This window comes from Lactuca virosa, chromosome 2 (assembly GCF_052849685.1).
Source record: "Lactuca virosa cultivar CGN04683 chromosome 2, Lactuca_virosa_CGN04683_v6, whole genome shotgun sequence".
Taxonomy (NCBI): Eukaryota; Viridiplantae; Streptophyta; class Magnoliopsida; order Asterales; family Asteraceae; genus Lactuca; species Lactuca virosa.
Window position 1 is genome coordinate 241034182 of NC_136427.1, and position 12821 is coordinate 241047002.

At 35.7% G+C, this 12821-nt stretch overlaps 1 protein-coding gene across 1 annotated transcript; it reads left to right on the top strand.

Annotated features, from left to right (window-relative positions):
• The first annotated feature begins 10448 nt into the window (after window positions 1–10448).
• LOC145160615 (mitochondrial import receptor subunit TOM20-like) lies at window positions 10449–12505 on the top strand. Its single transcript, XM_079079886.1, has 6 exons — window positions 10449–10653; window positions 10789–10867; window positions 11026–11195; window positions 11397–11444; window positions 11944–12054; window positions 12145–12505. Exons 1-6 carry the CDS (start codon window positions 10558–10560, stop codon window positions 12268–12270), a joined length of 630 nt encoding a protein of 209 aa, XP_078936012.1. The 5' UTR covers window positions 10449–10557; the 3' UTR covers window positions 12271–12505.
• The last annotated feature ends 316 nt before the right edge of the window (window positions 12506–12821 follow it).

The window sequence follows — 12821 nt, forward strand, 5'->3', positions numbered from 1 at the left end:
TGGGGTGAGGTCGGTCAGAGAGTCATGGGGAGTACGAAGGTAGTACTCAAGACCACGTAGCGAATTCAGCAAGTCCGGAGCAGGCTCCAGACTGCTCAGAGTCGGCAGAAGAGTTACGCCGACAAGCGGCGTTCGGACTTGGAGTTTCAGGCGGGCGATATGGTCCTCCTGAAAGTGTCACCCTGGAAGGGTGCTATCAGATTTCGGAAGAGGGGCAAGCTGGGCCCCTGGTTTATTGGTCTGTTTAGGGTTTTGGCCCGTGTAGGACGGGTTGCTTATCGGTTAGATCTTCCAGCAGAGCTCAGCCAGATCCAAAGCACGTTCCGTGTATCTCAGTTGTGGAAGTGCTTAGTAGATGATTCAGTAGTGGTACCCCTGGAGCACATTCAGGTTGACGATAGCCTGAACTATATCGAGAGACCAGTGGCGATTCTAGATCGCAAGGTGAAAGAGCTGAGGAACAAGAGAGTATAGTTAGTGAAGGTGCAGTGGCAGCACCGCAAGGGCTCAGAGTGGACATGGGAGCCCGAGGAGGAGATGAGAGAGCATTACCCGGAGCTGTTTCCAGATGCAGCAGACTTCGAGGACGAAGTCTAAGACAAGTGGGGGAGAATTGTAACCCCCCGTTTCTGGTACATATTTATTTCATTAAATGTCATTTTATAAGATCTACTCGACGAGTTGTAGCCATAACTCGTCGAGTAGATGCCAGGTTTGGACGCGGGTTTAAGTGACCTACTCGGCGAGTCCACGCCTTGACTCGACGAGTAGGCCAGTCTGGGGGAAACCCTAATATTTAGGGTTTGCACCCTATTTAAGCAACATTATAGGCCTCTTGTCCAGCCTCCATCACCTCCAGAGCAGTAATCCCGAAACCCTAATCCTCCATAAGTGAACTTGAGCTTTCTTTGTGATTTTGAGAGTTATTGGGGATATTTGAAGCTTGTGAGAAGAATAGGAAGAAAGAGGACTTCAAGAGAAGGTTGTAGATCCAGGAACAACATCAGCTTCTCTTCACTTTCTGGTAATCAAGCCTCATACTTGACTTGTAGTTTCTTAGATCTCCTTGTGGTCATTTTTATGAAGTTTTGGGTCCAAGAAGCTTGATCCTTGGGACTTGGACGTCCCAAGTCGATTTACACTCAGATCTGGAACCTTGGAGGGTCCTCATGGCATAAAGGTGCCATCTTTATGGCTATGAGAACCCCAAGAATGAAATAAACCTCATTTTTGGTCCTTTGAGCATGAAAGTCTCATGCATGAACGTAAAGTTCGTGGCTTTACGTGTTATACCGATCTTATGATCCTAGATCTACATTCTGGATGAGTTTTGCACATCAGAAATCGACTTACTAGACTTGGACATGCATGGACTCGGCGAGTTGTTCTTGGGACTCGGCGAGTCGTGAGTGGTTCCCAAAACTGTTATGACTCAGAGGAACCCATTTTAGTTCAGAAGGGATTTAGACGAGTCCATGGAAGGGACTCAATGAAATGGACAAAGCCATGGATCTGGAAACCATGGGACTCGGCGAGTGCAGGAACGTACTCGGCGAGTCCAAGGTCATCTCCCAACTCATGAAGACGGACTCGATGAGTTGTTCATACGACTCGGCAAGTCACATACTAGACACGTTATTAAGATGAAGATAAACTCGACGAGTTCAGGGAGAACTCGGCGAGTCAGATGAAGATTGTCCCGATGTTATGATTGAAGGAGAACTCGTCGAGTTCTTGCTAAACTCGACGAGTGGAGACGAGTTGGGGGATAGATGAGAAGATTGGGACTCGGCGAGTTGTCGAGCCAGCTCGGCGAGTTCGGTCAACTGGGAAGTAGACTTTGACCATGACGTGGACCTTGGTCAGGGGAAAAGGGGGTCATTTCACCCTAAGGATAGCTATTAGTTTCTGACTAAGTGTCTTTGTGGAATTTATAGCCGGACCGTCGCCGGAGCAGCAGCCAGATATTCTCCGCTTTGTGTTTCAGCAGCCAGTTACGCGAGGTGAGTTTTCTTCCAGTAGGAACGGGTCTACGGCCACAATGCCGGCCCGTTTAAGTTGTAGAGTATGCCGGAGTAAGCCCGATGTTGGGGTTATCCCGATGCAGTTTATATGTTCCGGACCTCGGTCCGATGTCGGGGCGGTCCCGGGAAGTAGTTATGTATGTCTGATGTCTTTGTGATTCATGCATGTTGATGTGTTAGGTGTTATGTGTTCCGGGGTAAGCCCGATGTATGCTAACTACATGTTATGATTATGTGTCCCGGGCTTCAATCCGATGCCGGGGCAATCCCGATGCAGATTATATGCTTATGATATATGTTATGCTGTGTATGTGCCGGGGTAAGCCCGATGACGGGGTGAGCCCGATGCCGGGCAGGAGTCCGATGCCGGGTAAGCCGATGCCGGGATTCGTCCCGATGCAGTTGGGAGAAGTTCCAGAGTTATGTGATTGTTACATGCTTTATGTGGTAGTTTGGGGGAGCTCACTAAGCTTTATGCTTATAGTTTTCAGTTTTGGTTTCAAGTACTTCCACTAGCAAAGGGAAGGGCTCGGGATGATCGCATGACACACACCACAGTCTTCAGCCTGGGAGTTTTACTCTAATATTTTGATATGATATTTGACATGAGATTTGACATGTGATAGATCTTATGAGATTTGGAAACACGCAGTTTATGATTTTTATACTTTGGTAATGAAATGATGGTTTTAATAATGTCTTAAAAACGAAATTTTTGGGTGGTATTTTTGGGATGTTACACATAGCAAAAGTTTGCTACAAATTTCATGAGTTCTTATGAATTAAGATTTGAGCATTGGATTAAACCCACGCTCACTTGGATCGCTTCATGGATTTTATCACGAGTGATTGGTGAGACGATAATATCTTATATTCTTGAAACCGAGACGTGTGAGTTGTAATTTACAAGTCGGTTGCACATTGATAATATGTAAACGCACCAGTAACTTGGTGTTATAAAACATATTGTTGTGTGTGATTTGATGAGTAGGTACAAGCGAGCATTGAGTCGAAGTTTATCCGTTCCTTTTACCCAATGTGGGATAAAAGCGATATATGTGGGCCCCTCGATGATTTAGTGATGACATCCTAAGTGCTTGGCTAAGCCTGGACTAAGTTGATGTGTTCAATTGTAGTCTGTTGTCAGTCGTCATAAATCGGAAATCGGGAAACAACACATGAACAGAGAGTATGATTATAATCCATGTTTCAGATCATACGATATCTAGAATGGAGGAATATATGATCCCTTATCTAAAGGACACGTTTCTGATAAGATCAGAGTTCGAAAGCGGCTTTTGAAAGCTACGATTGCTGATCAGGTTTTGCAGTCATACGCAGAATAGTTATTAGACTTATCCAAGTGGGAGACTGTTGGATTAGGTGTCTAAGCCCAAAACTATTTTGGTATGTACTTGACCCGATTGTAAGCATGGTCCTTTTGGGTTGGCTTCACCATAGCAACTTGTAGGATGAACTAAGGAGAAAGAGGATTAATTATGATTTATTAATATATTATATGAATAATATATTAAAAGAGAAATCATATTGTTTAATTAATATTAGTCAATAATTAATAAGAGTTAATTTTGTGGCTAAAAGAGATTAATTAAATAAAGGGGACTGATACTGTAATTATAAGATAATTGCATAAATCGGGCTAATGGACTCCATAGAAGTTGGAGTGGACGAAATCTATGGGGAAACCCATTAGAATTCGTCCAAGGCCTCTAAGGAGGGAGTCCATGGGCTGCTTAGGGCCTAAGCAGTCAGATTAGGGTTTCCTGGTTGAAAACCCTAATAGCCTAAGTATAAAAGGAACCCTTAGGCCTCCAAAAACGTGTCCAACTCTTTGAGAGAACCCTAGAACGTTTTTGTGCCTCCTCATTCTCCTTCTTCTTCATCCTTATTGTTAGTGGTGTTTGTGACTCCATTAGAGGTGCAACATTTGACGCACTAAGCTTTCAAGAGTCAAGATCAAGTAGGTTTGTGATTGTTATTACTACATAACAATCAAGGTAAAGATCTAAACCCTTTATTGTGATGATATCGATTATTATATGCTAGATCTAGGGTTTATGAGCTTTGGATAATTATTGCATGTTCATTAGACAAACTAGATCCAAAGCTTTAGGGTTTGCATGTACACCATAAGATTGGTGTAGTGCTCAAAAATCATCAGAAAGTTACTATCTTGTGTCAATTATTTACTATTGTTTCAATTTTGCATGTTTTGACTTCCAGAATAATAAGATTATTCAAATTGTCCATAGTCGGTCATACTTTGGAAGTAGGTATTGAATCAAGACTGTCATGAATTTGGATTGTAGATTGTCTGAAATGGTTAGACATTAATATGACATTCATGAGTGCTCATAAGTCCTGAGTATTGGATTAAACCCACACTCACTTGTATCACTTCATGGAATTTATCTCGAGTGATCATGAGACGATAATATCGTATAAGTCTTTAAACCTAGATGTATGAGTTGTTCACTATGAGTTGGCCGTACATTGCTAGTACGAAAACGCATCGGTAACTCGATGTTATAAAACGTGTTGTTGTGTATGATTTGGCGAATAGTTAGTACAAGCATATGAGTCGAAGTTTATCTGTTCCTTTTAGTCCTTAGAGGATTAAAAGCGATATCTTGGGCCCCTCGATGATTTTGCTTTGACTTATGTGTCAGGCCCGGCCAGAACTAATTGATGTGTTCGATTAAGTTCTATGTCAAGCAAATCATAAATCGGGAAACAAAATGTTGGACAATAAGTATGACGTTGTTCCGTGTATTTGTCCGACTGATATCTTGAGAACAGAGGATTATATGATCACTTGTCTAAAATGACGCATTCTAGTTCAACAGGTTTTAAGAGCTACGATTGCTGGTCGGATCCTGAAGTCGTACTTGCAATTATAGTTATTAGACTTATCCAAGTGGGAGACTGTTGGATAAGGTGTCTAAGTCCATAACTATATTTGGTATGTATTTGACCCGATTTAGCATGGTCCATTTGGGTTGCAGTTCACCGGAACAATTTGGACTTTGAGAAGAGGATATGTATGATTTATTAATATATTATTAGTTATAATATATTAATATAAAATCATATTGTTTAATTAGTATTGATCAATAATTAATTTGGAATTAATTTTGTGGTCAAAAGAGACTAATTAAATATATAGGGATTGATTGTGTAAATCTTTCATTCTTATAATGTGGGCTAGTGATCCATGATTCCTTATGATGGGCTTAACCCATGTGGTGACCCATGGGTGCTCCATGGAGGTTAAAACCCATGAATCATGAGGGATGTGGAAAGTCATGAGTTACATGGTGTAACCCTAATGTGCACACTATATAAGAAGCCCTCTGGTTCAAGAAAAAGACACCCTAGTGATTTAACAAGGAGAGGCCGATTTTGTGAGCTAGAGAGTTCTCTTCCAAAGTTTCCAAGTGTTGGTGGTGATTTGTGATTCCACTTGAGGCATTCACATTATTGGTGCTAGGCTCTTAAAGCTCCAAGCAATCGATTTCCTAACTTGTTTTATTCACTATGTATCAAAGTTTTATTTGCTAGTTAGGGTAATACCTTGGAAACTTCAAGTTTACATGTATAATAGTGAAAACATAGATCCAAGGTATTTAGGGTTGCATGAACACCTTAGGAGTGTTAGTATGCTCATAACCCTGCATTGTGGTGCATCTTAAAGAAGGATAAGTCCATCCTTGAAGCTTGGTGAAGCTCAAGCTTGTAGATCCAGAGTCTACATTGCATTATTCAGCTCTATAAGGTATAAAGCTTGCACCTTGTTGATTCATGTGCTAGATCTTGTTAGCTTCTTGATTTTCATGCTCTTTTGTCCCATAATCTTGGTTGTTGTGAGTATGAGCTACTCCAGACCTTGTGCTTGTCATTTCTTGATGTTCTGAGGTTGATAAGTCATAAAAATGAGATCTTGGTTGTTTTCATTCACCCATGCATGGGTTTTTGCACATTAGAAGGTGTTATGAGTCTAGGGTTTGGATTTGAGCTATATTTAGCCATGCAAAGGCATAAAGTTAGAAACTTTATCACTCAATACGATTATTAGAACCATATATGAGCAATAGATGGTTGGTCCTTAAGGATTAAGAGACAAAAATGGAAATGACTTAACAACGTAGTACGTGGGACGTAAATTGGGCTACGCCTAGCGTAGCTTAATGTTTCCCCAATTTTCCCATCAACTCTAAGCAGCGCGTAGAGCATGGTTTACGCAAGGCGTAGCACTAGAAGGTAATTTTGGGCAATAATGGGTGTTAGGTTAAGTGGAAGGGGGGAGGAAAGTTTAGTTTTGGAAGGGTAAAATGGTTTTTTACCCAGAAAGAGTAATATTGAAATAGGACCCTTGAGTATGGATTTTTACCTTAATTATGATTAGGGTTTCACTATGTTTATAATTAGTGGGAGGTGTGCTATTATCAGCAGCCCGAGTGTGAGATTATCTGTCTTCAGACTGAGGTAAGTCTTCTCACTATACTTGTGGGTCGAAGGCACCAATGCCGACCCACTAGATTATGTCTATAGGATGCTAGTTGTCTTTGTGACTCTTGTATGTGTATGCATGTTTTATATAGGTTGGGCCTGATTATATGGGCTAGGGCCGAATAATATGGGTTGTGTCCGAATGCGTGGGTAGGGCCCGAAGCATGTATGTTGGGTTGGCCCCGTTCTTGTTTGATATATGGTATTTTGGGGGAAACTCACTAAGCTTTGTTCTTACAATTTGTGTTTAAATGTTTCAAGTACTTCCGGTTCAAAATGAAAGAGATCGGCATGATCGCATTACACACCCTGGAATTTTATTCTGCATTACTTTTTTGATTTATCATTATTATATGAGAATACATTATCATACACTGATTATCTTTTATGAATGAATGTTGGTTTTTGGTTATTTTAAAAATGAAATTTTTACCTTGAATTTTTGGGACATTACAAACCTTTTGCAATCCTACCCTAATTCTAACGAGACAGTGCTAGAGCATTTTTCTGAGCTGGTCAACTATGATTATTCTCTTCTCAAGATGTTGGATGTCAAGGACATTTATGTGGGATCTTTGAAGAAACGTTTGGAAGATATTCTCCCTCAATATGATGAGGCTGAACAGGTCAATTCTTCCAAGTGGTGGGCGCCCTTATTTATTATTATGTTTTGCTATCGTTTTGTTTGCTTGATGTGTCTATGTATCTTGAACTTTGGCACTTTTGGTATTGGTTGTAATGGTAGTGTCTGACTATGTATTTTGCCTATCTCTTTTAATAATATATGTTTGTGCGTCCTGTTTTTATCTACCTCAAGCATTTGTATTGTAGGACTTGTACTTTACTCCATGCTTCTGATATAGATTTGTGGTATGTTAGAACCAGATTCTTTGGATTTTGTCATGGAATGCTCCACACTTAGTGAATCTTTGCGTCTTAGCTTAAATTCGCATATAAATTCACACATCATATCACACTTTTCTTGATTAACTTAGTAATCGTGGATGATAGTTTTTGTTTACATACAAAGGTCAAACTAAAGGCTTCAATCCGATGGTAACTTTTGTGTCAGACCATGGTGTTTTTTTTAAGTCAAACCATGGCTTTGAGCCGATGATGACTATTGTGCTGAACCATGGTGGCTTTTAAGTCAAACCATGGGTTTGTACCGATGTATGCCTAACCATGGTGGCTTTTTGAGTCGAACCCTGGCTTTGAGCAAATGGTGACTATTGTGTTGGACCATGGTTATGAACCATGGTGACTTTTTAAGTCAAACCATGGCTTCGACCTGATGGTGACTATTGTACCGAACCATGGTGGATTTTTAAGTCGAACCATGGATTTGTGCCGATGATGACTTTTCTGCCAACCCTTGGTTATGAACCATGGTGGTTTTTTAATTCGAACGATGGCTTTGTGTCGATGGTGAGTTTTGTGTCAGGCCATGGTTATAAACCATAGACCGAAGTTTTGCCTATAAAAAATAAATATGAGCAGATTAACTATCGCTTTATATTTGATGAGACGAAACTCACAACCAAGCTAGACTCTGTACTTTTGAAAGTCATTTAACTTAAAAAATGAGAGAATTTCATATATATCTTTGTAAACTTTTAAAATTACATATATAACATTGCAAAACTTTAAATTAAATGCATATCCTTATAAAACCTATAAAATCTCATCTATATCTAAATATTTAATTTAATTATATTTAATATATTAAAAAAATAAAAACACTATCTTTAAATTGATTTATTATTATTATAAATATAATTAACTTGTAATATTACAATATTACTTTTCTTATTATTATTCTCAATCTATTTACTTTATCAATCCTTACAAAATATTAACACCCACATTGAAATTAGTTTTTTTTTTGTATAATTTTAACTAAAGAACTAAAGGAATAACAAAATTGTTTAACGATTAATTTTTAAATATATTAATTATCATTCAATTATATATTTCGATGTATATGTGAATTTATAATTTTATAAGGATATATATGTAGTTGAAGTTTTACAATGTAATTATACAAGTTTATAAGGGCATCTCTAACCCACCCTCAAACTTTATTTTTCCCCCATTTCTTCCTCCATTCTTTTTCCAACTCAATCTCATTTTCATCTCCATTTTGGGAGATATGAATAGTATTCCCCAATATTTGGGGGAATACTATTTATATCTCAAAAAATAGAGTTGAATTTTTGGTTGCCGATTTTAGTCCCTCTCTTTTTTATATCATACATTTTTAGTTTATTTTTATCTACTAATTATAATTTAAATGCAATATTTAATATTTGTAATATTATGTTATATACTAATTTATATTAATTAATCATAAATATAGACTTTAATATTTATTTATCTAATTCATATAAAAATTAAATATATACTAAAGACTTGAACACGATAACATGATTTATAAAAAGGTTAATGTTATAAAAACCCTCGATTTTCAAGGTTTTGTCGGTTTTGCCCAAAGTTGAATTTTATGTTCGTTTTTATCCTAACATTTTCGAAAAAATGTTCGGTTTTACCATTTTACCGGTGATAACAGGTTTTCCAGGTTACCATTATATTAAATTCGTAAAAAAACCCTTAAGTTTACCATTTTTTTTGCGTTTTTACCCTTAAGTTTATTATTTTTTTTACACTTTTACCCTAAGTATTTTTTTTAATAATATACGTATTCATGCAGAAAAGTCGCATTTATATACGAAAAAATATTTAGTTAAATATTGTATTTTTTTAATGTAATATATATATATATATATATATATATATATATATATATATATATATATATATGTTTGTGTGTGTGTTTTTTTGCAAGGTTATATCATTTAAAAAGATAAGTAATATTTTTAGAATTATGAATACGTGATTTATAGATATAGTTTTTAGAAGTATAAATACATATTTTTACATTTTTATATATTAATATGTATCTATACTTCTAAAAATATATTTATACTTTAAAAAAAACATATATCAAAATACATATTTACACTTGTAAAAATATATGTATATACTTATATAAACATGTTTATGATTGAACAAGTTTTTTTTATTGATATATATATATATATATATATATATATATATATATATATATATATATATATATATATATATATATATATATATATATATAAAGAAATAACATTAAAAATGTAAATACAATATTTAATTAAAAAAATTTCCGTATATAACTATGATTTTTCTGCATGAATACGTATAATATGAAAAAAAATACATAGGGTAAAAGTGTAAAAAAAGTTATAAACTTAAGGGTAAAAACGTAAAAAACTGTAAACTTAAGGGTTTTTTGCGAAGTTAATATGATGGTAACCTGTTATCACCGGTAAAAGGGTAAAACCGAACATTTATTGGAAAATGTTAGGGTAAAAGCGGACATAAAATTCAAGTTCGGGCAAAACCGACAAAACCCTAAAAACTTGAGGGTTTTTATGACATTAGCCCTTTATAAAATTCAGTAATCGAATATGAATATGAATATGATCTTAATATATTTATTATAAACATAATCTTATTTATTAATTAATTATTTATGATAAATTAATAATTAATTTAAATTTTTATATAAATATTTTATTTATGATAATATAATTTATAATATTATTGTATTTAAAAAATATCATATGTATTTGTTAAAAGCTAATTAGTAGATATGTGTATTTATAATATATATAAGTTAAAAAAAATGAAATATTCTAGGAATATATTTTTTTTTGGGTAAAATTAAGGTAAAAAATGGAATAGGATTAAATTCTGATTTTTGAAACGTATTTTTATAATCTAATTAACAATTTTATCCAAATATTTTTTTTTTCGGCAAAAGCGGTTGAACTTGCACATTTGTCGCAGATTTGCGCCCAAGGTGATAACCAAAAGGATCCTCGTGCACACAACCTACAGGCTACAGATAGTAGTTAACTCTCTGGGGAGAAGGAGAGATCAGACGTCAACGATGGAAATGCAAATGGACTTCGATCGCCTTCTCCTTTTCGAGCATGCTCGCCGGAATGCCGAAGCCTCATATGCCCAAAATCCTCTCGATACCGAGGTTAGGGTTCGCGCACCACGTGTTAAATGTATCTTCACGTTTCTATGTATTCCTGTTTTTTTTTTTTTTTTTTTTCGGTGCTCGTTCAATAAAATCGTCTGATTTCTGTATCTCCTTGTTCCTCGATTTGCGTAGAATCTAACCAGATGGGGAGGGGCTTTGCTTGAATTGTCGGCATTCCAGAGTGTAGAGGAGTCGAGGACTATGATTAAAGGTAAGCAATGTGATTTTCGGATTTATTTTGGAGTTGATTTGGTTATGTGGTTTTCTGAAAGCATGGTAAAATAAAGTGCCCTAATTTGTATGGAATTAATGTTTTTGCTAGGTTTTGATTTCTATTCGTTTTGAGCTTGTTAAGTTTTTATTCTACAGATGCTATATCGAAACTGGATGAAGCATTGTCCATCGACCCAAACAAACATGACACATTGTGGTGCATGGGTAATGCTCAAACTTCTTATGCCTTTTTGACTCCTGACAAAGATGCAGCCAAAAGTTATTTTGATTCGGCTTATACTTACTTTCAGAAGGCAATTGATGAGGCAAGTTTCATCTCTACAAATGGTTGCAAAATATACAGTTTCATAAGTGTTCGGTTACTGAACACTCTCATTAGTTTTATCTATATTTGCTTATATAGACTATCATGCATGTATAATAACCCCAAGATCATGCACCATTCAGTTATGTCTTTTTTCTATTTGGTGTCAGCAGTTGAATTGATTAATTATTGCCTGTTGCAGGATCCAGGAAACGAACTTTATCAGAAATCATTTGAAGTAGCTGCAAAGGTATATTCTTGTTCTTGTTCCTCCAAGCTGATATCCAAATCTTTCTAAAGAGTTTGAGTTTATTTGAGCATTTTTCTTTTGTGGTAAATGCACATTTATGCAACAACATTTTACCTTTTCCCTTTTTCATGCAAAATCATTGTTTTTGATACACATTTCATTATAAGATCAAAATATCCAACTATCATGATTTTTGCAAGTTTGGTCTCTATTTCAATCTAAATCAGTACCTTTGGTCCCTCAAACCAACCCCGGTAGTTTCCTGCTGTTAACCCTCATGTGATGTGCACATGAGGGTAAAATAGTCATTTGCCTGTATCTATCTCTCTCTTTCTCAATTTTTTGGACAGCAAGACAAGAACTTCAACCTTCTGTCTCACTCAATTTCTCCATCATATCCTTTTTTAAACTTGTGTAGTATCAGACTTGAATCTTGAAATACTGTTGCATATTTCGTATAAAAAAAATCGGTTTGTTTTATAAAATTTTGTAATTTCAGGCACCACAATTACACGAAGAGCTCCATAAACAAAATTTCAGTCAACAAATCACGGCCTCAGGGCCAGGGGCTGGAGCAGGTTCATCAACATCTTCCAATGCCAATGCCAGGGTATCATCTCTTATCTTGTCTGCAAATGAATAATTTGAGGGCAAAAATGTCATTTGATGAACATATTGTGTTTGTGTGGATTGATTGCAGGGATTGAAATCACAGAAGAGCTGTGATTTGAAGTATGATATATGTGGATGGGTTATTCTTGCTGTATCCATTGTGGTGTGGATAGGATTTGCAAAAGCTAATGTACCTCCGCCTGAGGCTCATTGATATAAAATAAATCATAAGCTCCTTTTAGACCATGTCTGGTGGTTTTAACTTATAAGCAGATATGGGATTTGATTTTGGTTAGGATATGATGGTTCTGATTAAACATTCAATCAAGAAATTAATTTGGCATAATTTATTGGTATTTCTAGTATGTTTTATGGACTCTAGTCTCTAGATGATGGTCATATCTTGTAAGCCATTGCTTTGTGAGATGTGAACATGTGATGCTTGGTTATTATTTGGTGTGGACTTGTTTAAGAAATAAAAAATAAATAAAAGAACCAATGTTTTATTTTGTTAAGTTTGATATATATATATATATATATATATATATATATATATATATATATATATATATATATATATTCATTTTCAAAATGTTGATTGTAGTGTGTTGGAAAAATATTATATGTATTCATTTTATTTTCTAAGTAATTTTTAGTTATATTTTATTACTATTTCAAAATTGTGAATTATAACAAAATGATTATTCAAATTTCAAGGTCTTTAAGGCGTGGCCGTGGAAGCTGTAATTTTATTTGTGTAGAAAT

What these genes read in the sequence shown, in the direction of transcription:
- LOC145160615 (XM_079079886.1), top strand. Translation starts at nt 10,558, where the DNA reads ATGGAAATGCAAATGGACTTCGATCGCCTTCTCCTTTTCGAGCATGCT. An exon ending in CATTTGAAGTAGCTGCAAAG is followed by an intron (nt 11,445 to 11,943) that starts GTATATTCTTGT and finishes TTGTAATTTCAG; the next exon opens with GCACCACAATTACACGAAGA. An exon ending in CTTCCAATGCCAATGCCAGG is followed by an intron (nt 12,055 to 12,144) that starts GTATCATCTCTT and finishes GATTGATTGCAG; the next exon opens with GGATTGAAATCACAGAAGAG.